The 24,301-nt window shown below is 53.9% G+C and overlaps 1 protein-coding gene across 1 annotated transcript; it reads right to left on the bottom strand.

Annotated features, from left to right (window-relative positions):
• MX2 (myxovirus (influenza virus) resistance 2 (mouse)) lies at positions 240–23,219 on the bottom strand (the record flags this gene model as incomplete). Its single annotated transcript, NM_001097416.1, is given in 8 exon segments — positions 240–1,025; positions 5,518–5,716; positions 10,436–10,574; positions 12,290–12,444; positions 14,828–14,959; positions 15,549–15,741; positions 16,271–16,579; positions 23,081–23,219. Coding segments are annotated over 7 exon segments (1,170 nt in total). The 3' UTR covers positions 240–913.

The raw sequence follows: 24,301 nt of genomic DNA, 5'->3' as shown, positions 1-24,301 counted from the left end.
CCTCCAACTTTCCAGGTTGTTCTATTTCAGGTGCAAAGGTTCAGGCAAGTGTGACACATTTTACTTCTCACGAAGCACGAAGACGCAGTGAGTCTATCTCCTGTGACATCATGAGAACTCTGCCTATGGTTGTCCATTTTTGAGCATCTGTGGAAACTGAACATGTTTCCTACAAGGTTGAAGCTGGGGCAATGCTTTCTTTATATGCTGATTTTTTTTTTTTTTTTTTGCCTTGCTGCAGCATGTCGAGTTCCTGGGCCAGGAATGGAACCCATGTCACAGCTGTGACCTGAGCCGCTGCAAGGACAATGCCTGATCCTTGACCCGCTGTGCCACAGGAGAACCCCTACACTGTGCATTTTTAACCTAGTACAAATTTTGCCAACTCAGTGTTCATTCCTTTTCACACTGCGAACCAGGCACCAGAGTTTTCTTCTTTTCCTTTTTGCATCCTTCAAAGTGACAGATTCAGCTCTGTTTCAGCATTATGCAGTTGTTGCTCCCCCAGTTCAGAAGCTCTCTCGTGAGCCTCTGACCAGCACTGATGAGGTTTCCAGAATGTGCTTGTTTCTCTGTTGCTTTGGACAGTTCAGTGGGGAATCTTAGACAACCCATGACCAAGAAAGTGACTTGGGGAATTCCCATAGTGGCTCAGCAGGTTAAGAACCAGACATAGGGTCCATGAGGATGTGGATTCGATTCCCGGCCTCACTCAGTGGGTTAAGGATCTGGTGTGGCCACAAGCAGCGGTGTAGGTCAAAGATGTGGCTCAGATCCCATGTTGCTGTGGCTGTGGTATAGACCAGCAGCTACAGCTCTGACTTGAACCCTAGGCTGGGAGCTTCCACATTCTGCAGATATGGCAGTAAAAAGAAGACGAAGAAAAAAAAGAAAGTGACTTGGACAGTCATTTTTACATCCCTTGTACCTCAACCCACCAACTCACACTGATATGCCCGATGAGCTCGACGGTGAGTCGTTCTGCCAGACGAGGCACTGTGGCCTTTCCTTCCTCCAGCAGGATTCTGAAACGAGACAGAGCACACGAGAACTTAGGAAGGCCCCACAGGATCATGTTCCAAAAACTGGGCCTTGTAAGCAGGTAGGTGAGCTCAGCTCCTTGGAGCAACACGGGACTTCAGAAAAGCCAGGGAGGGCATGAGAAGGACAGTTGATAATGATGGAGCAAGCCCAGACCTAAGCAGGAATGGTGCTGGGAAGGTTACATTGATTTTCTCTTCTTATCATTGCAATAAACTCATGAGGCAAGTCATCTTTTCAGGGAACGCAAACCAAAGATAACTTCGTAGAGGTGACGTGACTTTCCCAAACTACTGTCTTATTTCTTCTATCCAATGTTGGTCCCTGAATAGCTAAGTCAGTCTTGATAAAGAAGAACAAAGCTGGAGGGAGGCATCGTATTTCCTGACATCAAATATATTACAAAACTACCATGATTAAAGCAGTATGGTCCTAGCATAAAGACAGACATATAGACCTATGGGACAGAATAGCAAGCCCAGAGATAAATCCATGCATATACAGAGAACTGATTTTTGGCAAAAGCGCCCTGAATGCACAAAGAAAAAGGATAATCTCTTCAAAAAACAGTGTTGGGAACATTGGATATCCACAATGCAAGAATGAAGTTGGACCCTAATCTTACACTAGACACAAAAGTCAACTGAAAATTGAAGGCTTAAGTGTAAGACCTGAAAACTCCTAGACGAAAACATGGGGGAACAGCTTCATCATATTGATCTTGGAAACGACTTCATGGTCTGACACCAAAAGCACAGTCAACAAAAGCAAAAAGAGACAAGTAGGATGAGATCCAACCAAAAGAACCATCCACAGAGGAGAAGACAGGCGACCAAATGGCGGGAGATACCTGCAAACCATGTATCCGATAAGGGGTTAAGTTATGAAATATATACGAAACTCTACGATTCAAGAGCAAGTAAACTCTCATACCCCAGTTTAAAAATGGGCTAAAGACTTGAATAGAGATTTCTTTAAAGAAGACATATAGTCGGCCAATAGGTACATGAAAAGATGCTCAACATCACTAATCATCAGGGAACCACGAATCAAACCACAATGGAATACCACTTCACATGGGTTAGGTGACATGCGTTGGCAAGGACATGAAGAAACTGGAATGCGCTACGATTCCCTGACGGGAATTCAAAATGGCAGGGCCATTACGCAAAGCACCACGAAAAATTACAAGCACGTCAGAAAATTAAAAACGGGGCCTTCCCGCTGTGGCACAAAGGGATCGACAGCATCTTTGCAGTGCTCGCAGGGAGGCGGGTTCGATCCCTGGCCCAGTACAGTGGGTTAAGGATCCAGCCTTGCTATGGCTGCGGCATAGGTCACAACTGCGGCTCAGATCTGATCCCTGGCCTGGAACTCCATATGCCAAAGGCGGTCAAAAAAAAAAAAAAAAAAAAAAAAAAAGATTAAAAGTGGGCTACCATATGATCCAAGAATTTATTTCTGGGTATCTAATCAAAAGAATCGAAATTAAGATCTCAGAGACACTAGCACTCCCACGTCCACAGGTGTGGAGACCAGTTAGATGTCCATGGAAAGATATATAGATTAACACATGTGGTGGATACATGCAAGAGACCATCATCCAGCCTAGAAAAAGAAGGACATTTGGCGACATGTGACAGCATGAAAGAACATCAAGCACGTTACGTTAGAGAAACAAGCCACTCCCAGAAGGACAAATGATCCATTGACATGAGCTCTCTAAAATGGTCAAGCCTGGGAGTTCATTGTGGCTCAGCAGTTAAGAACAAGACATACTGTCCATGAAGACGTGGGTTCAATCCCTGCCCTTGCTCAGTGGTTTAATGATCCGGCGTTGCCGTGAGCTGTAGTGCAGGTTGCAGACGCGGCTCAGATCCCGTGTTCCTGTGGCTGTGGTGTGGGCTGGCAGCTGCAGCTCCGATTGCACCCCTAGCCTGGGAACTTCCATATGCCGCAGGTGCAGTCCTAAAGAGACAAAAGACAAAAAAAATTTAGAAATGTAAAAAATAAATAAAAAGGTCAACTCATGCAATCAGGGAGTGGACTGGTGGTTGCCAGGTATGGGGGGGGGGCAGGAAATGAGGAGCTGCTAATCAAAGGGCATGAAATTTCCCTTATGCAAGATGAGTAGGTCCTTGAACTCCGCTGAGCAATACCGAGCCTGTCGTGAACAAAAGAGCAGTGTGTACACCGATGTTTGTCGGGAGGGTGGACCTCACATTAAAAGTTCTCGCCCCAATCAAATCAAGTCTCAAGCAGGTTTACCTGGGGCTTACTAAGCGTCCACACCATTCTAAGCCCTTGATAAATATTTAATCATTGAAGGGCCAATCTTTGAGAGAAAGACGAAGGCACAGAGAGGTTAAGTCACTTTCCCAGGGTCGCTCACCAGGCAGTCTAGCTGCTGGGTTGTGTGTTTGCCCTTAACAGGAATTCAGGAAGGATCCCGTAGGGTCACTTTGCCAGTACGACTCCACGTCCCTCTCCAGCAGGTGCCGAGTTCGAGCATGTGGGCGCACAAGGATTTCAACTCAGCCATTCAACACGCTTGTTCATCCAAGACTTAACGTTCCCAGAGACCCTGAGAAGCAGTTTGCAAAGTGTGGCCCCTGGACCAGCAAATATCAACCCTAAACAGGAACTTGTTAGAAACCCAAATTCCTGGGTCCCACCCCAGATCTCAGAAACTCTGGGACAGAGCACCACCAGCTGGATTTTAACAAATGCTCCTGGAGAGTCTGCTGCTTGTTCAGGGTTGAGAACCAGCGGTGTGACTGTTAGAGAATCTTCTCTCTGTTGGGTGAGCCCAGTTTTCTCTCCCTGTGATTCCCCAACACTATGGAACATGATCTGTTTCTCCCATTCAGGGCAGAAGCAGAGAGAAAGAAGGAACCAGGGTTTTATTTATGGAGGGCTGGCTAGAAGCCTTGCATGTGTCTTTGCCATTTAACCCAAAACACAATCCTCTGAGGTAGTAGCAGGGCTCCTGGACCAGATGAGAGAGCGAAAGCTCATAGAACTGGAGGCACCTCCCCAGGGCACAGGGCAAGAAGCAAACCTGGTCTTCCCAAATTCATGATTTTCTCAGGTGTTCTTACCAAGTCTCTCTTTAAAGCAGGAGTGACCTCTGTAAGTTGTTACCTGTTCCCTCAAGGTTCAGGAATAGCAAGTTCTTGAATGACAGGAAAGGAAAATGTACCCCATTCAATGGGAAAAACCCCAACATCCTGCAAACTGCAGAGTCGCTACAGGGTAATTTACATTGAATAAAACCATTTGGTTTGCAGGCTCCAAAGAGTTCCATGAAGAGGGTTTGAAAGTGAACCATTTATGGTGGTTGGATAGGTTTATGAAAGTTAGGGATCTGAGTCTAGTTCTGTTTGCATTTACCAGTTGTTTGCCTTTCTTCTTCTTTGCTACCAAAATGGGAAGACTCTCCAGATTTTGTGCAACTCAAATGAGAACGCGAGTGAAAACATTTTGGGAAACCAAAATGGGTTGTGCCGTATGGACCCGCGACTTTGGGTTTCTAAGAAGTTCCCATTCGAGGTTGATACTGCTGGTCCCGGGGCCACGCTTTGCAAACCACTGCTCAAGGTCTCTGGGGAAGTTAAGCTACGGTAAACTTTTAATCAGCATCATCATCAGGGTTCAAGAAAACACGATTTGTTCGAATGCTGGAGAGAGTGTGGAGAAAAGAGAACCTTCCGACAGGGTTGGCAGGAATGTAAATTGATGCAGCCACTATAGAGAACGGCGTGGAGGTTCATCAAAAAAGTAAAAACAGAATTGCCATTTGGTCCTGCAATCCCACTTCTGGGCATATATCCAGATAAAATTATCATTCAAAAAGATACACGCACCCCATGTTCATAGCAGCACTGTTCGCAATAGCCAAGACCTGGAAGCAACCTAAAAGTCCATGGATGGAGGACTGGATAAAGAAGATGTGGTACATGTACACAATGGAATATTACTCAGCCGTAAAAAAGAATGAAATGATGCCATTTGCAGCAACATGGATGGACCCAGAGAGTCTCGAACTAAGAGAAATAAGTCAGACAGAGACCGATACCATGTGATATGCTTCTATGCGGAGTCTAAAATATGGTACGAAAGAACGCATCTACAAAACAGAAACAGACTCACATAGAGAACAGACGTGTGCTTGCCAAGGGGACGGGGGCGGGGGTGGAAGAGGGATGGACGGTGGGGGGTTGGAACTAGCAGAGGCGACCTATTATATACAGGATGGATAAACAACAGGGTCCCACTGTAGAGCACGGGGAACTCTACTCAGTATCCTGTGATAAGTCACAGTGGAGAAGAACACAAAAAAGAATGTGTACCCACATGAAGGGTAGGTGATGCTCTGCTGCATCGTTTTCCTATTTAATTTGGTACTGATCTTGGCCCATTCTGGGAGGCAGGGCTGGCTTCCACGGAGTCCAAGGTTGTCCTCAAGCATCTTACCTGAAGTGCGGATGCGAGTGAAAGAATGCGATTTCCCTCTTGGTTGCCTCGGCCAGGCTCAGCTTGTTCAAGATCTCCTGCTGGCCACGGCACTTCACTATCATGTAGCCCTTCTTGAGATGGTATGTGAGGTTCTGCATCACATTCAGGACAACTTTCTCGGCGCCCGTGTCCACCAGATCTGGTTTGGTCAGGATCCCTGGGAGGGGATTCGAGAAGGACAATGGAAAGGGCGGTTCTTTCCCCAAAGATCTCTGAGTGCTGCTGGGCTGTGGGATCTCCTTTGGCTGGGACCCACAATGCCTTCAGCAGAGTTGATGGCCCCGGGCCTGAGAATCCCTTTAAGTCCCTCCAGCATCACTCCCCTTACTCGCATTCTTATTGGCTCACCCACTCATTCAGCTTATGAACTGCCTTGTGTAATGTATTTAACAAATGTTTCCTGGGTACCTGCTGGGTGCCAGACACTAAGGCAACAAGCATCATCAGAGCCACACTGCCCCATCACTGTGTTTCCAGAAAAAGGTGTCCTCTGCTGGAAGGAGGGTCCGTGCCCTCTCTCTAGTGTCCCCGTCAGGGACTCCCTCTGCCCCTTCTGTGGGTACCTCCCCCAACTCGCTCCTTCGTGCCTTCCTCTCACTCTCCTCCTCACTCCTTTCTGCTCACGCTGGATTGAAAGCTTGGCATTCCGAGGGGTTGTGGTCTTTGAGTGTTTAATTTTGCCACAGCATTTTTTTTTGTTTGATTGTTTATGTTGGAAAACGGAATGTCACCTACTGTTTTTTTCTTTTTAATGTGTGGTAAAGTCTGGCCGTCTGGTCTACCAGCTGCTCGCGCGCGGCCCCCCCCCTTTGTTTTTGTCTTTTTAGGGCCACGTCTGAGGCTTATGGAGGTTCCCAGGCAAGGGGTCACAGCAGAGCTACACCTGCCAACCTAGATCACAACCACAGCAACACCAGATCCAAGCCACATCTGTGACTTACACCACAGCTCACGGCAACACCAGATCCCTAACCCACGGAGTGAGGCCAGGGATCAAACCTGCATCCTCACGGTCAGTAGTCAGGTTCCTTACTGCTGTACCACAATGGGAACTCCCAGGGTCTGCCATTTTCTGAGCCTTTCCTGGCACATATGTAGTTGATTTTCTCTGTTTTAAACTTCCTCTTACCAAGGGTGTTATTTAAGATCACATCTTAGAGTCACTAAAAGGTTTAGGGGAGGACAGGCCTTCATGCGACTAACGGAGCCAAGACATCTCTGAATCTACTTTGCTAACATAGAGGACCTTCTACTGGGAAGACAGGAAGCCGCCAAGAAGCCCCTTCCCTGGAAGCAGCGGTCCTTCAGGAAAGCCTGGATCATTGTACTTGATCCCGAGAAAAAGCAGCAGGAAGATAACAGTGGAGGCTCGTGATGAAAATTCACCCTACCTGGAGGAGGAGAGCCTTTCACAGAGAAGCCAAGTCAGAAAGCACCCCTGTCTCTCGCGGCTCAAGAGCGTTGATTACTGACCCAACTATTGAGCAGTTTCTAGATACTTTAATTTTTTAAATGAATTCATTCCCGAGTCCATTACACATACGTATTTCCTTAACAAGGGCTCATCAAGCACACCACTTGCGGTGTTGAGGAGGTAGCACAGTCGAGACTGAAAAGTCCCTGACCCGTGAATGTCTCCCACCTTCAAGCAGGAGAGAGCCAGATGGGCTGATCTGGCCATCTACAGAAATAAAGAAAATATTCAGTATTGATTCGTGTTCTGCAGAGAATGACAATCAGTTGAAGTGCTGGCCAATGACTGCAGACAGGGGTGGGGGTACAGTTTGAGGCGGGGTTTCCAGGAGGACCTCTGAGAAGGCACGTCTGGGTCGAGCCCAGCCTGATGAAGACGGAGAAGGAGCATTCCCGGCCCTTAGCAAGGAGGAGCTGGGGTGACTGAGCCACATCAGAGAGGAGCGGGCAAGGCAGTGAGCGATGGGACCTGTGATCAGAGGCACACCGAGGCCAGGCACGTACAGAGGACCTAGTTGTCCAGGTAAAGGGGCCTGGGCTTTGTACAGGTGAGATGGGAGCATTAGAGGGTAAAAGCGGAGGAAGGGCATGGCCTGACGTACACCTGAAAGGCTGGTACAGAGTGCGCTGTAGAGGGCAAGGTGGATGCCAAGAGGCTGGCAGGAGGAAGCCAGGCAGGAGCGGCTGGAGGCTTGGTCTAGGCGGTGACTGTGCAGATGGAGAGGAGTGGATGGACTGGGTCCTGGTTTGGAGGCAGAGTCACCAGGACCTCAAAGGAATCAGACATGGAAGCAATGGGAAGAAAGACTCAAGCGTGGCTCATCAATGCGGCTTCTGAACTGGGCAGGTGGATACGGTGTTAAGTGAGGTGAGGCAGCCTCAGGGAGGAGGAAGACTTGGGTCGGGTGGGGTATCGGGAGTCACGTTTTGGTCAAGTTAAACTGGAGACACTGAATGGACATCCAAGGGTCAGGTCTAAGGAAGGGTTAAGGGTTACAGAGAGAGCTCTGGGCATTGCTGGCTTACGGATGCGATTCAAAACTGTGGGCGGACACGATTATTTAAAGAAAGAGGGGAGAGCTCAGAAGCAAGTTCTGGGGTCCAACATGTAGAGGTCAGAGATGTGGAAAAGCAACCAAACTAAGAATGTGACCTCTAGCTGGCCAGGGACCAGGAGACCTGAGAACGGGGACCCAGATCTGTGACGTCACAGCCAAGGCAGGAAAGGTTTCTGGAGAAGGGAGGGCTCAGCCATCCCGACATGGGCTGAGAGGTTGAGAAAAGTAAGGACCGAGAAGGGACTGCACGCTTGTCCGCGTTGCATGCCCTTCCCCACTCCCCTTTCTGATACGTCTTTATATATTTCCCTGTTCCTCTTTGGGGCAGCATGAAATAGAGCCTCCAGGGCTGCAGTTAGTGGACAAAACAAAAGGTGTCATTTTGTTTTGTCGCGGCGCAGCAGAAACAAATCCAAAGAGGAACCATGAGGTTGCAGGTTCGATCCCTGGCCTTGCTCAGTGGGTTAAAGAATCCGGCGATGCTGTGAGCTGTGGTGTAGGTCAAAGACGGCTCAGATCTGGCATTGCTATGGCTGAGGTGTAGGCTGGGAGCTGTAGCTCCCCTAGAGTGGGATTCGACCCCTAGACTGGGAACCTCCATATGCTGCGGGGGCAGCCCTAAAAAGCAAAAAAAAAGAGAGAAAACAAAAACCAAAAAACGAAAGTGAGAACAGCCACTCCCAAAGGTGGGCCAGCGAGCCCTGAGGGAACTCAGGAAAGACACACAGACGACTGGCCCCCAACTGAGGTCACATCAAAGGAGTGAGTCCAGGAAGCCCAGACCTCCTCTTCTGGGCTTTCTGGAAATCTTTGTCTGTAAATCCGGTTTCCTGTAAATCTTTTGTTCCTACGCCCTTCCCTTTGTTGCAAAAACTCCTGTATCCTAGCTCCCCCCGCCCCCCGCCGCCTCCTGGGCGCCGTTTCTCGGGGCTCCCTGAGATGCCGGCTCCTGGGCTTCCGTCCTAATTTCACCCCAAATAAAACTGCACTGTCGACTTTCAGGTTGTTTTGTTTTGTTTTTGTTTTTGTTTTTAGCCGACAGAGTGGTACTCCATCTCAATAGAGATACGAACATCCAAATGGATCCGTCTACTGGACAGATGCCATTCCCTTCCGGGGCATCAGTGAGACATCCCTACTGACATGCCTTTGAGATGAGAAAGAAATGGCACTTACAATGACGGTGACCCCACCCCTGAGTTTTCTCTCTGGTTCAGTGCGTTCTAGATGCCTGTGAACGGCGGCGGCTAACGGGCACAAGTGTGGCCGGGCAGATGGTAACATATTAAACTTGTATTGTCTTCCCCTAATGTTCATTTTCATCCTTACCCGAAAACTGAGCATTTGTTTGGGGGAAAAAATGGAAAAGACGATTACATACTGAGTATCCATTGAGTCAAGGAAAACGACTTGCAAATTTTCAGGAAAGTAAACTCCAAAGGTAGGTGGAATGATTGCAAAGAAGTGATATTGAATAAGAAGAGTAAAACTTAAAACAATACCAGTATCCTTTGTCCAAGGATATGTAGCCACTAAGTAATAGAACAAGGATTCCAACCCCGGCAGTCTGTGCTCTTAAACCAGGTCCCCTAAAATACCTTCTGGGGGGACATTTTTTTCCTTTTTAGGGCCACACCTATGGCATATGGAGGTTCCCAAACCCAGGGCTGAATCAGAGCTGCAGCTGGCAGCCGACACCACAGCCACAGCAATGCTAGAGCCGAACCGCATCTGGGAACTCTGCTGGATCCCTAACCTACTGAGCGAGGCCAAGGATCGAACCTGCATCCTCACAGACACTGTCAGGTTCTTAACCCCCTGCACCACAGTGGCAACTCCCAAAAAGGCTGGTTTGAGAGAAGCCAGTTCCCCAGTGAAGAGTCCTGCTTGAACACATGTTCCGCAGACGCCCGGCCCCAGCGTGAGCCTGGAGGCCTGTGCCCTGCACATGCTCATAAAGGCGCTAGGGAGGCCTTCACCAGCACCAAGCGGTGGCCAGAACTTTACCCGAGGAACTGCAGAGCCGACGGGCCAGTCGCTTTCTGCTCTCTGGACCATTCTGGGCAGCGCTCCCCGATCCGGAAAGGTTCCAGGATGCAAAGGAGGGACAGGGGAAGGAGGGCAAAGAACCTCCAGATTTGGGCCACACATCGAACGCTGACCGGAGCAAGAATGACCCCTCTGCTGGGCTCCCCTGCACTCCAAGTCCATGGAGCTTCTGGGGGAACAGCGCTCGGATCCCACGCGGGATGCGGGCACCTCCGACGGGCTACATTCCGGGCCCTTCTAAAGCCGGAGGGGCCTCCCCTTCCCTTCCCGGCCTCCAGAAGCTGGGCCCTGCCTACCGATGGTCCTGTCTCCTTCGGGGTCCACCTCCTGGGCCATGCGCAGCGCCTCCGTGGTGGCGATGTCCACGTTGCAGGGGACCACCACCAAGTTGATGGTCTGCTGCTCCTGGATGTACTTCCTGATGAGCGCCTTGATCTGTCGCCAGGGAGTCGCAGAGGGAGAGCAAGCACACCTGGTCAGCCAAGAGCCCCTGTAGACGGACGCGCCCTCCAGAGCAGGACGCGGGGCTCACACTTCGGGGCTTCCGCTGGAGTGCCCGCCCCACCTGCCCTTACGGATGTCCTACTTAGCCTCCAGAGCTCATCACCGCAATTTCTTCCTTCTGGAAGACTCTCGGACTCCTGCGGCCAGAACACGCCCCTCCTTTCTCTCCAGACACCCCCCCTCGGAGGCTCCCGAGAGCCAGTCTTCTATCAGACTGATCTGTGTGTGTCATATCTGCCCCCGAAGCTGGGGGTGCCTTGGGGTGACCCCCTGACATCCTCTAGAATCCAGCCAGCGCCCCAAGCGGCAGGTACTCCATCCCGGCTCCCACGGCCCTGACATCAATACCGTCTCCTAAAATCAACGGCTTCTTCCGCAGCTTGTTCTCGGAAGGGGTCCAGCTCATTCAAGTTAGAGGAATTTAGTACAATTTCTTAGACTTTGTGGCTGGGGAAGGAGTTTCTGGGGCCGGGGCTGTGGTGCAGACCAAGAGCTGCAGCTCCGAACTGACCCCTCACCGGGGAACCTCCATACGCCGCCACTGCGGCTGTAAAAAGCCAAAAAAAAAAAAAAAAAAAAAAAATCTGGATTCCATTAGAGGCTGGAAGACATGGCAGGAGGAAATGAATGGCCTGTCACCCCACGCCCGCGTCTTTCTCTACCCTAGACAATGCCACCGTTCGCTGGCTGAAGCAGGGTCGTGGAGTGGAATGGGTCACTTGACTCACCAAGGGAAGTGAGCTAATTACCCCGCGTCCAGGGAGACTGAGGATGGCGGTGTGGATGCAGAGGAAGGAAGAGTAATTTAGCCGCGGAGACAGCGGAGCTGGCAAAGACGCCATCCAGGGAGCACGGCCACATGCTAGTTTGGCTGTGGCTGGGTTCCCAACACCAGCAGGGTCCCCCACAAAAGGGACGGGGCAGGTGAGTGACCCCAGTCCCAGGCCAGAAGGGTCTCATCCTGCCCCCCCTCCACACTGTCCCTTTACACCCGGGACCCCATCCCCATTCTCAGGCCGTCCTCGTCTCCCTGGCCTCCACGTGAGCTGGCTCAGCACAGCTGGACGAGGCTGGTCTTGGGATGAACCTGCCCATGTGAGACTCCAGCATCCCGGGGACGGGGGGGGGGAACCACGTCCTCAGGCGACCTTGGGTGGGAAGGTCATTGGCAAGGAAGCCACCGGCTCAGCGGCTGTTGGTTTGTCCTGGGTCACAGCTGGTCCGTGGCTCTCAGCCCTGTCCACTGTGCGGACCTTCCTGCTCCTGGCCAGAGATCACAGCCTCTGGTAAGTGATCCGACTTACGTAGTACTGACAAAGTGTTGCTAAAATGGGCAGATCTCAGGCAAAAATCCAATTCCTGGCTACTTCTAAATCAGAGGACAGTTTAGGGGTAACGCTGGGCTGACATGGCCATAGGACGAGGTCGGGCAGGGTGTGGATTCGCCTGTCCATCTCCACTCCCACGAGTCCACCTCGCCTGTTTCCACGACCTGCCAGGTCCTGAGTGTGTGGCCCCGGCCCCCAGCCCCCTCCCCTGCCACTCGGAGTGAGGGCAGGCCCAGCGCTGCCCTGGGGCTGCCTGCAGGGACCCGGGACGTCTCCCCGGCTGAGCACGGTCCACTCCCAAGTCCCAGGAAGGCGCACCTGCAGTCCGATGTCCTGGGGCTGGTTGCCCACGGCCACCCTGGTGATGCCGGGAAGATCGATGAGGGTCAGGTCTGGAACCTCCGGGGAGGTGACCTCCAGACTGATGAGCTCGTGGCTGATGCCAACTCCGCTCCCAGCGATGGCATCCTGGGCTACAGACGCCAAGAGAGGAGACATCCAGGGTCAGGATGAACCACCCACCCCTCCTGGCAAAAGCACCTGCAGCTGGGGCAGTGAGGCGGTGCACCTCCATTCCACCCAGAGCAGCGCGGGTGTGAGAACTGGGAAGCAGCTCCAGACACAGCCCTGACGATTCGCCTCGTTCTCTCTTTTATCTTTCTTTCTTTCTTGCTTGCTTGCTTGCTTGCTTGCTTGCTTTTCTTGGGGGGCTGCACCTGTGGCACATGGAGGTTCCCAGACTAGGGGTTGAATTGGAGCTACAGCTGCCGGCCTACACCACAGCCCCAGCAACATCAGATCCAAGCCATGTCTGCAACCTACCCCACAGCTCATGGACCTCATGGTTCCTAGTTGGATTCGTTTCCACTGCGCCATGACGGGAACTCCTTTTTTTTATTGTTCTTTTTTTAGGGCTACACCCACGACATATGAAGGTTCTCGGACTAGGGTCAAATAGGAGCTACAGACGCTAGCCTACACCACAGCCACAGCAAAGCAGGATCCCAGGCGTGTCTTCGACTTACACCACAGCTCACGGCAACGCCAGATCCTTAACCCACTGAGCGAGGCCAGGGATCGAACCCTCATGGATAACTAGTTATGGATGAGCCACGGTGGGCACTCGCTGCCTCATTCTTTAGAGATGGAACAGGGGCCATGGGGAAACCCAGAGCTGCTCCTTTGTAAACTCTGTCCTGCTTGAATGCTCATTTGGAGTCACTACTACAGACAGGACTTTATAACTGTATTGAGTTGGAACAGACCTAAGCATGTGGCTTGGTGGGTTTCAGGCTGGACTCACGGGCGTAAGCGACACATCAGGAGTGTCAGTGTCAGGAAACAGAGCACGGCCAGTCCCCTGAAGCCCTCTCTCCTTGCTGGTTGTTGCCTACCAGCATCTACTCCTTTGCTATTTTTGTACTTCATACCTGGTTGAGCCAAGCCACTTTGCTGGTGGGTAACCGCCTTTGAATACAAGAAGATCAGTTTCACGTGGGCCCATCTCATTATAGATGGAAGCATAAACTATATCCTCTCTTGGCTCCATTCTCTTTGCTCAGCTTGCATTTATACACGTCCTCATCGCTGAGGCTGCTCCTTGCCCTGTGTTATTCTACCCTGTGCCCCGATGCAGTCTACGGCTGATGGACAATGGGTGGTTTCCAGCTTTGCCAAAAGTGCCGCTACGAACTTTCCAGAACCTAACTTTGGGTGCACATCTCGGGCTGGGTATATACTCAGGGGTAGAGTTTGGGGGCGTCCCCCATCTTCGTGGGCATTGTGCCAATTCTCCAAAGCGATTTGCAGCAATATAACCTCCCACTGGCAGTGGATGGGAGTTCCGAGATGCTGTCCTGAAGCTGCCTCAGCTGTGGTTTGCTCATTATCCATCCTTACCTAGAATGTTCACTTAAGCATGCACCCCTGGGGCCCACCCAGTCCTGCCCACAGAGCTCCTGGTTAGAGAGAGTCTGGGTGACCCCAAGAGCGCTGGGGCTGGAGGGTACAGGGATCACGGAAGGCAGAGCTGGTGCAGAGTTTTTTTATTTTTTCCAAGCTAGGAAACTTGCCAATTGTGGGTCTCAAGCAGCTCTGTTTGGGGGGCTGAATGCTAGAATTGGGGGCGGTGCTTCCTCACCTCGGGAGGGAGCTCTCTGAGGCCCCAGGGTTCTTGGGGGAGCTGGGTCCAGAGAGTCGTGTGGAAACCCCAGCTCTAGATGCTGAGTCTATTACTTAATAAGGCAAAAAGCCTGTCTCCCTGGGGTGGAGGCCGTGGCTGCAGATACTCAATCTTATGATCAGGGTTAATTCTTGCCAGCCTGGCTGAGCCCAGCAAAACAGCAGGAAAGGGGAGTCTCCTCGGGACTCAGAGACCTGGGTGGCAGGGCTGTGAGGGGGTGGCTGCCAGCGGTCCCTCCGAGCGGGAAGGGACGTGGACATGGACTCCAGGAGCAACGGCGCCTTTTGCTCATTCTGTAGTTACCTAACTAACGCTCATCTCAAGTGCTGGACAACCCCGTTCAAAGGGCAGTGTTGGCTGCGCTTCTGGGAATGATGGGTGGGCGGGGTCAGCTCTGGGGGACAGGGACGTGGCCACAGGTGGTCAGCCATGCTAGGTTAGAGCAGGGCCTCTGGATAGCGGTGCCCAGGGGAGCGAGGGCCAGGGGTCCTGCAGGGGGCAATTCCCAGAGAAGGGGCCGGGAAACTGAGACCCGAAGAAAGAGCGGGAACTGGGCAGACAAGGAGGAATGAGGAGGGGGCATGGTGGGGGGGCGCTCGGAGCTGGAGAGGTCCCCAGGCTTCAGAAGGAGCTGCAGCAGCTCCAGGGGCCCTTCCAAGGGGGGCGGGGCTCACCTTTGCGTATTTCCCGCTCCACCTGGGAGGGGTCTTGCAGCTGGAGCTCCACTTTGCGGTAGCTGATCCTCCCCTGCCACGGGCACTCCTTCTTTTTCAGCCTCAGGGCTAGCGGACACCTGGTGATGATTCCTGCAAGAGTTTCCCCAACCTCCTAAGTCTCCCTTAAAAAGAAGCGCTCAGAGATGCCCTTGGCTCTTATCCCCAAGGACCTGCCCTCGTGTCCCCAGAGACCTTGTTTGAAATCCCTGTCCCTCTCTAGGGCCCAGTCCAGGCCCCCTGGCTTACGCCCATGCCCTGGAAAGGCCTCAGGCACCATCCAGGTGGCAGCCACAGGGCTGGGACAGAAGGGGATGTCTGACCATGGCATCCGTCTGAATGAGGGGTGGGTCCAGCCCTCCCAAGCCCTTCACACAGAGGAGACAGCAGGAGTCTGGGGGAGACACCCCCCACCCCTCATCCCCCCACCGCTCCATCCCCCTCCCCCCAACCCCTCATCCCCCACCCCTCCATTGGGAAGAGAACACAGACGCGGGGGTATCGGGAACACCCGGGACCCCAGCCGCCACCACGCGCTCCAGACCCAGCCGTCCAGGCCTGTGAGAGATGCCCTTGGGGGCCTTCCCAGCAACCTGCCCTTGAAACCACTGGTCCCTGGGACGCTTTGTGGCTGGCAGGTGGCTGGCCTCTGGCAGTCGCCGGCTGGCCCCTCACTGCTCACCGCTGCCTCTGGGGAGAGGGACCCCCGACAGGGCCTCCAGCACGGAGCTCTTGCCCGAACTCTGGTCCCCGATGACGGCGATGGTGGGCAGGGCCAGGTCCTGCTCCACGCCCAGGGCCCGCAGCGAGTCGATGAGGTCGATGCAGGGCCGCACCTTCTCCTCGAACGGGCTGTACAGGTTGTTCTCGGGCCCCTGGGGGAGGCACCGCAACTTCAGTCATGACCTCCGAGGGGGCTCCCACCACCGTGGGGGATTTGTGGCAGCACAGATGCACGGACGTGGCAGGCAGCCAGGGGTGGGGGGGATCTGGCTGTGCCCTTCGAGAGGGAGGTCGCTATGGCCCAGTGCGGCTTTGCTCTGCAGCTGCAGGGGAACATCTGGCTGGGAGGGTTGGGGTGTCTGGCTGAGCAGGGAGACGGCACCAAGGGTGGACGCTCCCAGCCAGAGCGGGGAGGGGAGCCGGCCCCAGGGCTACCGAGCTGGGGTGGGGGTTGGGCGGGACAGTGGCCGTCACAGCGGGGGTGTGGGGGGGAGCTCCCAGAAAGGAGACCCCAGACTCCTGGGAGGTCACTGCTGCCCTGGAGACCGTCTGTCCCTGTCTTCGTTGGAAGTGCCCGGGAGAGGGAGGGACACCGGCTGTGAAGCCGGGCTTGGGGATTCACTGCCCTCCCTCCCCCGGCTGGGGGCTGGGATGTGCCCTTGCGGATGGTGGGTCCCTTACCTTTGACGTCTGCTGGCCACTCTTTCCCCCTGGCTGCTGAGGGCTCAAGGTCAGCATATTCAGGCCCTTGGTGAGGTCCTTCCCACCCATCTGCCAGTTTAGAGGGAAGGTCATCTGCCCTGGGCCTGCGCCCAGGGGCAAAGGCTGCTGCGGGAAGAAATTCATTTCTTTGTGGGGATGAGGTGGGGAAGAAGCCTGCCTATGACGTTGGTAAGGCCACGACATGCGGGGTTTAGGCATCAGCTGATGCCCAGGTGAGCTGGTGGCTTCAATCTCCACTGCTCAGCTCCTCAATCTTCTTGGCACGCTCTGCAAAGACATGAGACAGGAACATGGCCCAGGGTCCCCAGGCAGACCTCACCTGGGCTGCAGCTTTGCCAGCCCTGCCTCATCCGGCCCCACACGGCCCATCCTCCGCACCCAGACGCAGGCGAGGCAGGAACTGGGCACAGGCCCCGTCTGCGGGAGCAGCTGGTGGCAGCCAACAGAGCACAAGAGGGCTGTCTGTGGGCTCCCGGGGCCTGGGGACAAGTGGACCCCACGCTGCCACGGGAGAATGTGAAGGTCCCTCTGTCACCTCTAATGGACTCTGTGCCACCTGAGGTTCAGGACAGGACAGGGGAACAGCATCAGGCACAGAGAGGTGACAGGTAGCTCTCCTGGGTCCGTTTAAGCCCCTCCCCGCCCCATTGCCACTGTTTCTCCCCAGACTAGGTCGGGCTGTGGGAGGGTCTGGGAGAGAAGGCTCTTTGGGTCCCTGCTTCTCCACAGGGCCTGTAATCAGAGAGCCAGCGTCCTGAGCCAGCTGCGGTATTGGGGGGCAGGCCTCGCCAGGTGCTGCTCCCAGATGCTACTTTCTCTCTTTTTTTTTTTTTTCCTTTAGGGCCAGGCCCGCAGCATATGGACGTTCCCAAGCTAGGTTTGAATCAGAGCTGCAGCTGCGGTTCACAGCCACAGCCACGGCCATGGCCACGCTGGATCCTCAACCCGCTAAGCAAGGCCATGGATCCAACCCTCATCCTCATCGATACCAGTCAGGTTCATAACCCGCCAAGCCACAACGGGGACTCCCTTCCTTTTCACAGCAGCCCTGCGTGTTAGCTCCTGATCTGCATTTTCTGGGTCAGGACGCTGAGGTCTGGAGGTCCAGTTCCTGACCCAAGTCGGGGCCCAGAGACGAGCGGGTGACGCCACGGCATGAAGCGTTTCCTGCCACGACCCACCTGCCCCTCCTCCGAGAAGAGAGCGGATGCAACAGGTTGAAGGGTGGCGACCCCCTCTCAAGGGCAGGTCCCCTCAGGATCGGGACTGTGACTGTATCTGGGAAAAGGGTCGTGGCAGACGCGATGGACCAGGCTCTGCGAATGACAGTGGGCCCGAAACCCAAGAAGAGGCAGGTGGGGGGATTTGAGACACGGAAACCCGTGGCTGGAGGCGACGTGAACACAGAGGCAGACACGGCAGAGTCCAGGAGCCCCAGAGGTGCGGCCGCCGGGAGAGGGGCCAGAACAGACTGCCCCACAGAGCCACCGGGAGGAGCTGACCTGCCGACCCCTGACCCAGAGCTTCTGGGCTCCAGAACCAGGAGTGGGTAACTGCCTTGTCGTCAGCAGCCGAGGACTTTGGGGACTTTGCCATGCTGGCATCAGGGCACTAGCCAGTGGGCGGACTGGAGCCCTGGCACGGCCCCTCCCCCATAGGTGGACTCTGGGCGTCCACCTGCGCCCCGTGTCCAAGCTTCCCCCCTCCTCACGACAGAGCCCCCCCCCGACCCCAAGCCCCGCACATTTGTGCCTCTTTTTCTTCGAAACCCCAGACCGCATCATGTTGTGACCCTTTCTGAAAACCTCTGAGATCTTTTTTCAGGATACGATTCCTAAAAAAACATGGTCCCAACCGACCTTTTCATGTTAGAAGCATCTCTTCTCCGATGGCCGGGCTACACATTTTCCCCTTCCACAACCTGGACGTGCACAGTCACAATTTTGTGTGTGCTGTGCCCGTTTTAAAAATGAGGGTGGGATGGAGTTCCCAAGTGGCTCAGCAGGTTAAGACCCTGACATAGTATCCATGAGGATGTGGGTTTGATCCCTGGCCTCGCTCCGTGGGTTAAGGGTCCGGTGTTGCTGTGAGTTGTGGTGCAGGCCGGCAGCTGAAGCTCTGGTTCAACCCCTAGCCTGGGAACTTCCATATGCTGCAAGTGCGGCCATAAAAAACAAGCAAACAAACGAAAAAGGATGGTGAGATATACTGCACATCACAGGGGATGTAGCCAAATTTTGTAACAACTGTAAATGCTGTGTAACCTTTAAAAACTGTATCAAAAGGAGTCCCTGCTGTGGTGCAGTGTCAGTGACCCAGCTTGTCTCGTGAAGGCACTGGTTCAATCACTGGCCCGGCACAGTGGGTTTAGGATCTGGTGTTGCTGTCGCTGGGGCAGAGGTCACAACTCTGGCCTGGGAACTTCCATGTGCCACTGGTGGAACCAAAAAAGAAAAAAAGGAAAGAAAAGAGAAAAAATTTGTATAAAAAATTAAAAAATAGGAGTGTCCATCGTGGCTCAGTGGTTAACGAAATCCGACTAGGAACCATGGGGTTTCAGGTTCCAGCCCTGGCCTCGCTCAATGGGTTGGGGATCCGGCATTGCCGTGAGCTGTGGTGTAGGTGGCAGACGAGGCTCCAATCTGGCGTTGCTGTGGCTGTGGTGTAGGCCAGCGGCTGCACCGATTGGACCCCTAGCCTGGGAGCCTCCATATGCCATGGGTGCAGCCCTAGAATAGACAAAAAAGACAAAAAACAAACAAAATAAATAAAAAATTAAAAAATAACAAACATTTTAAAACGAGAGGGGTTCATTCATTCAGTCATTCGACAAATATGTTCTGAGGACAGTTATGGGCTGAAATGTGCCCCAAGTTCATACGGTGGGGACCTAACCCCGGGGACCTCCGCGTGGGTCCCTACTGGAGATTCAGCATTGAAAGAGGTGACTGAGGTCCCTATAGGGTGGACCCTAAACCAATCCGACTGAGGCCCTTATGAAAGAGGCCATGTGTGGACGCAGGGAGAAGGCAGCCGTCTACACGTCAAGGAGAGAGGCCCAAGAGAAAGCAAGGTGCAGCCCTAAAAGCAAAAGGAGGGAAGGAAGGAAGGAAGGAAGGAAGGAAGGACGGACGGACAGAAGATAGACAGTGGTTACTGATACTGGGGTTGGCTGGCATGGGTCTGTTTTGAGTGGATCTGTGAATAGGGTATGATTGAGCAGAGAGACAAGGGTTAGCAGTCCCAGCGGGAGCATTTCCAGCAGAGCAAATGCAAGTGCAAAGGTCCTGAGGTCAGCATGAGCTCAGGGAAAGGGAGAAACACGTCTTTCTCCCGAGAGGCTCAAAAAGCCCGGTCCAAGGGCAGCTTCTTTTTTGAGGGGGGTGGTGGGCTGGCCCCTCTGGTCCTCAGCCTGCATGGGGTGTGCCCTGGCCTTTCTTGGCCTTGCTGGGGTCAGACCTGACACCTGAGTTTGGGCTGGAAGACCTTCTACCTGTGTTTCTCCAGGGGGTCAGTCTCACCAACCTGGAGACCTTAAGCGATGGGGGATCCCCAGGCTCGGCCCTGCATCCTGGGGAGCCCTGTGCAGGGTGCTCAGGCGGAAGGAGCGCCTTCCCCTCTGTGTTCAAATCCTAAGCCAGTGCTTCCGCTCCCTCTTGTGGAGAAAGAGCAACCTCGAGACTGTTCCGCAGAAACCCAGAGCCAACTGGGTGGAAGGTCAAACCCACAGCTGGCCCAGGGGACGGTCTGCGTAGGACTAGTTCCCGTGATATGATGCCGGCACTTCCTGGACAGGAATCCCTGTCCCTCAGCCCTTGGAGGGCTGGGCGACCTAAGCTAGATTGGGAGGAAAAGGCTCCTAGCCAGGTCCTCCCTCTGGTTGGGGACCAAAACTCCATCTCGGTTTTTTCTGGCTGTTCTTCTTCATTTCCCCAGAGTCCCTGAGGTTTAGGCTTTGCTACCCCCCGCACCCGACAGCACATCGCATTACCACGTTCCCCAGGGAGACATTCATTTTACAGAACACCTAGCCCTTCACAAGTGCCAAGAGGAAATGTGACCTCTTGCAACGTTCTCTGCATTTTTATAGAAGACAGGACGTGACGTTCAAATGAGTTCAGCACACAGTCTCCACCTTTTTGCAAATTAATAAAATTGCCCTCAAGAACATATCCAGCGATTTTTTAATCTCTCTCTCTCTCTCTTTTTTTTGCTTTTTTTTAGGGCCGAACCTGCAGCCTATGGAGGTTCCCAGGCTATGGTTCAAATCGGAGCTGTAGCCACCAGCCTATGCCACAAGCTGTAGCAACACGGGATCCAAGCCACATCTGTGACCTACACCACAGCTCATGGCCACACCGGACACTGGACCCTTAACCCACTGAGCGAGGCCAGGGATCACACCCACGTCTCACGGGTACTAGTTGGTCTCTCCTTGGCACTCTTCATGTGCACTGAGAGTAACACGCAGGTGCCAGGGCCTGAAATCCAGCACGCTGCCACCGTCCCCTGGCCCCTGGGTCTGGCCCCTGGGACCTGCATGGGCCCTGGGTTCTGCTGGGAGGTTCCACAGCTGGGCAGGCTGTGCCCGCAGAGCGGGGAGCCCTGCATTCACTTAAAAACTCCCCTCTGAGCTGGCCTCTTGCACGGAATCTGTGTTTACACACACCCGCGGGAATACTACCCCTCCTTTTTTTTAAGTAAATAGGAAACTAGTTTCTCCGAAAAGCAAAATACAACAAGAATCTGGTTCCCTGGGATTTCCTCACAGTGTCCAGGAGAAGAAAGTTCACACTACCCTGGGATCCACGCCTAAACCTTCCCCCCCTCCCGGCTGGGTCCCTGTGAGCTGCACAGGGAAGCTCAGGCTCTGTCCTGTAAAATCTCCCACAGTGACAATGGGCCACAGGTCACGGCTGACCACGGGGCCTGGAGTATTTCCTTCCGCTGGCAGCGTGACCTCAGCATCCTAATATATTTTCCCCAGATAACACCAAGGAGTACTGGCAGCGGGCAGAAGCTGGAAGAGGCAAAGAAGGATTCTTTGCAGTCTTTGCAGGAACCAACCCTGCTGACGCCTTGATCTCAGAGCTGGCAGAGGGGGCATTTCTGAAGGTGAAGTCCCCCCTCCCCGCCCCGGGCCACCACAGGACACTAACACACTGTGGTTTGCACCTAATCTGCCTTTCTTTGCTGCAGACTTGGCATCAATGGCTGTCTTTCTTTAAATCAGACCTCGAAGGCATAGTAACGTTTCCAGCACACCCTACAGTGGGAATTGCAAATGCTATCAAGTGTCCCCATTCCTGGGAGAGCTGGCTTTCGAGGACACCGCTGAGAGCGACTGCCACAAGCAAGGGGGTGCCCCACGCTGAGGCCAGGCTGTGGGGCTCCCATTCTGACTTCTGTTCTCATCTGTGTGGTTTCCTATGTCACCAAGCAGTGACTTCGGTTCTGACACTTTCTACCAGGAAGCCCCACAGGGTTCCCCGGGGCTCCCTGATGGGGCTCAGCCCCCCTCAGCGGCTCCACTCCCACCCTGCCCATTCCAGACGAGGCCACTCCGGTCCAGGTGGTCACCTGTGTGTCTGACCCTGGGGACCATGTATTGATCAGAGGTTCCTACGACCCCCTCCTGGGGTTCAAATAATTTGCTAGAGCCGAGAGAAACCTTTCACTTACTAGATCACGGGTTTATTATAAACGGATGTAACTCAAGAACGGCCAGACGGAAGATGCAGAGGCAGGTCGGGCAGGGCACGGGGCTTCCAAGCTTTCCGGAGAGCCCCTCCCCCGACTCGGTGTGCTCACCTGCCCCTTCCCTGGTGGGCTTTCAGAAGGCTTCTTCGGAGACAAGACTGATGACTGATTAGCTCGCTGGCCATCAGAGATCAAGTTCCAGCCCCTCTGCCCGCCCGGAGGTTGGGGGAAGAACTGAAGGTTCCAGCCGTCAACCACGTGACTCCTCCTCCAGGTCCCCAGCCCCCATCGCATTAACATAACCACAGGACCTAAAGTCATCTGTTCTCGTAACCCGAGCCTGTGCGCTCCTTACTTCCTAGAGTTTGGCAGACTGTGTCAGGCACCCGCGAAGGCCAAAGAATACATTTCTTTTTTATTTTTTCTCTTTTTTGGGGGTGGGGGAGGGCTGAACCTGCAGTATATGGAAGTTCCCAGGCTCGGGGTCGAATCAGAGCTGTAGCTGCTGGCGGCAGCCGCAGCCACGCCAGATCCGAGGCGCGTCTGCGATCTACACCACAGCTCACGGCAAGGCTGGATCCTTAACCCACCGAGCCGGAGCCAGGGATCAAACCGGCATCTTCACGGACTCAGGTCGGGTTCTTCACCCGCTGAGCCACCAGGGGAACTCCCAGATTTCTCTTTTTTCCTGTCTTTGTTGTGAAACAATCACCATGACAAGTCACCACCTCTCCTCAAACATTTTTTTCTTAGGATACAGATTCTGAACATCTGCTCTCAGCAACTTTCAAAAAAGCAGCACAGTTTTACTAGCTAAGAGGTGGGTCACGGTGACTATATACTTAGGACAATTCTTATAAACCACTAGACCACAGAGCAGAGTCCTCTGCCCACCCCAGGTACGGTATCTGCCACGGAAGTACCCAAAGCCACTTCTTTGTGACCACAGGCCCCTGGCCAGATTTGGGAAGACAGCTCCCAGACCGGTCATTTCCCCTCCAGAATGTGCCCTCTTCCCGAAGCGGGGGCTGGGGGCCAGAGTCAAAACGAGCAGCTTCAGAAATTTACCTGTTTCTCGCCTCTGGCAGAAGCCGCACTGACCAGGAAATGCTTCTAGAAGAAAGGTCTGGGCTGCAGCCCTCCGTCCAGGGACCGAGCTCTTACCTGAGCACCCGCTGAACGTATGGAGACCAGCACAGCATCTATGGCTCGTCCCCCCGGGCTTGGCTTCCCTTTTATAGGACAGGCTCTCCTTGGTGTACCTCCCTTTCCAGTGGGGAAGGAAATGAAACTAACAGCCTGCCCCAGAAATGAAACTCAAGAATCAAAAGACTTTCCCATTACTCAGCCTCTGTCTTCTGACTCTGGCTGCATCAGGTGGGCTCACGGGGCCAGACCCCCGCCCCCGCCCCTGCCCTGTGAGGCGCAGGTGCCCGACCATCTGCACTGCTAACAGGTTCTCAGGGAGGCGGAGAGATCCAGCCAGTTAGGTCCAGCAGGGCTTTCTGAGATGGTGGAGGCGTGCCATGCTGCTCTGTGCTGTCACCCTCTCCCCGTGTTCAGTGCTGAGGACCCAAAGAAGGGGCGGCCCCAGCTCCCCACAGTGCCCTGCTCCCACAGTGCACACGCTTACACTCGGGATGGTTCCTGGCCCTTAGAGTCCTGGCTGGGAACTCAGCCCCACTTGCTTCACCTGCAAAACTCTAGGTGTGCAACCTGGGGTCGGGGGGCAAAGCTCCCTCTGCCCTGTGATGGAATCCCTGAATCCAGGGTGTCGTGTCAGGCATTTGAATCCCAGGGAGGGGAGAAGGGGGTGCGGGGAGTGACACCTTGGTCTCAGCTTCACCCCAGATCCTTGCAAAACAAAAACATCATAAATTAAGAAGACACGTTCTGGGCACTTCCATGCTCATTCACTTTACTTGTGGACAGGTTTTCTTTTAAGGAAGGAACTCAGAGGCTTATAAGAAATGGTTTGCCAATCCCGGCATCAGGAGGTCACAGGGAGAGTTTTCAGAGTCAGCCTTCTGGAGGATCTAAAGCCCGGCTCATCCAGAGGGGGGCGGGGGGGGGGCAGAGGGGGAGGGCCCAGGAAGACTGGGCAGCTGATGGCACGCTGAGATAGCTAGCGTTTCCGTTTCACTACGGATGGTTTCTGTAACAGGGCGGGGAGCCTACTGTTCTGGAAAGAACAGAGTGACACTCGCTGGTCCCTGCATCCCCTCCGATGCACCCTCATCCCTGCAACATCAAAGCGCTGGGCTGCTCAGCTCCCGGGTGGGGCAGGCA

Source organism: Sus scrofa, chromosome 13 (genome assembly GCF_000003025.6).
Source record: "Sus scrofa isolate TJ Tabasco breed Duroc chromosome 13, Sscrofa11.1, whole genome shotgun sequence".
Lineage (NCBI taxonomy): Eukaryota > Metazoa > Chordata > Mammalia > Artiodactyla > Suidae > Sus > Sus scrofa.
This window is presented reverse-complemented; position numbering and strand designations above follow the sequence as displayed.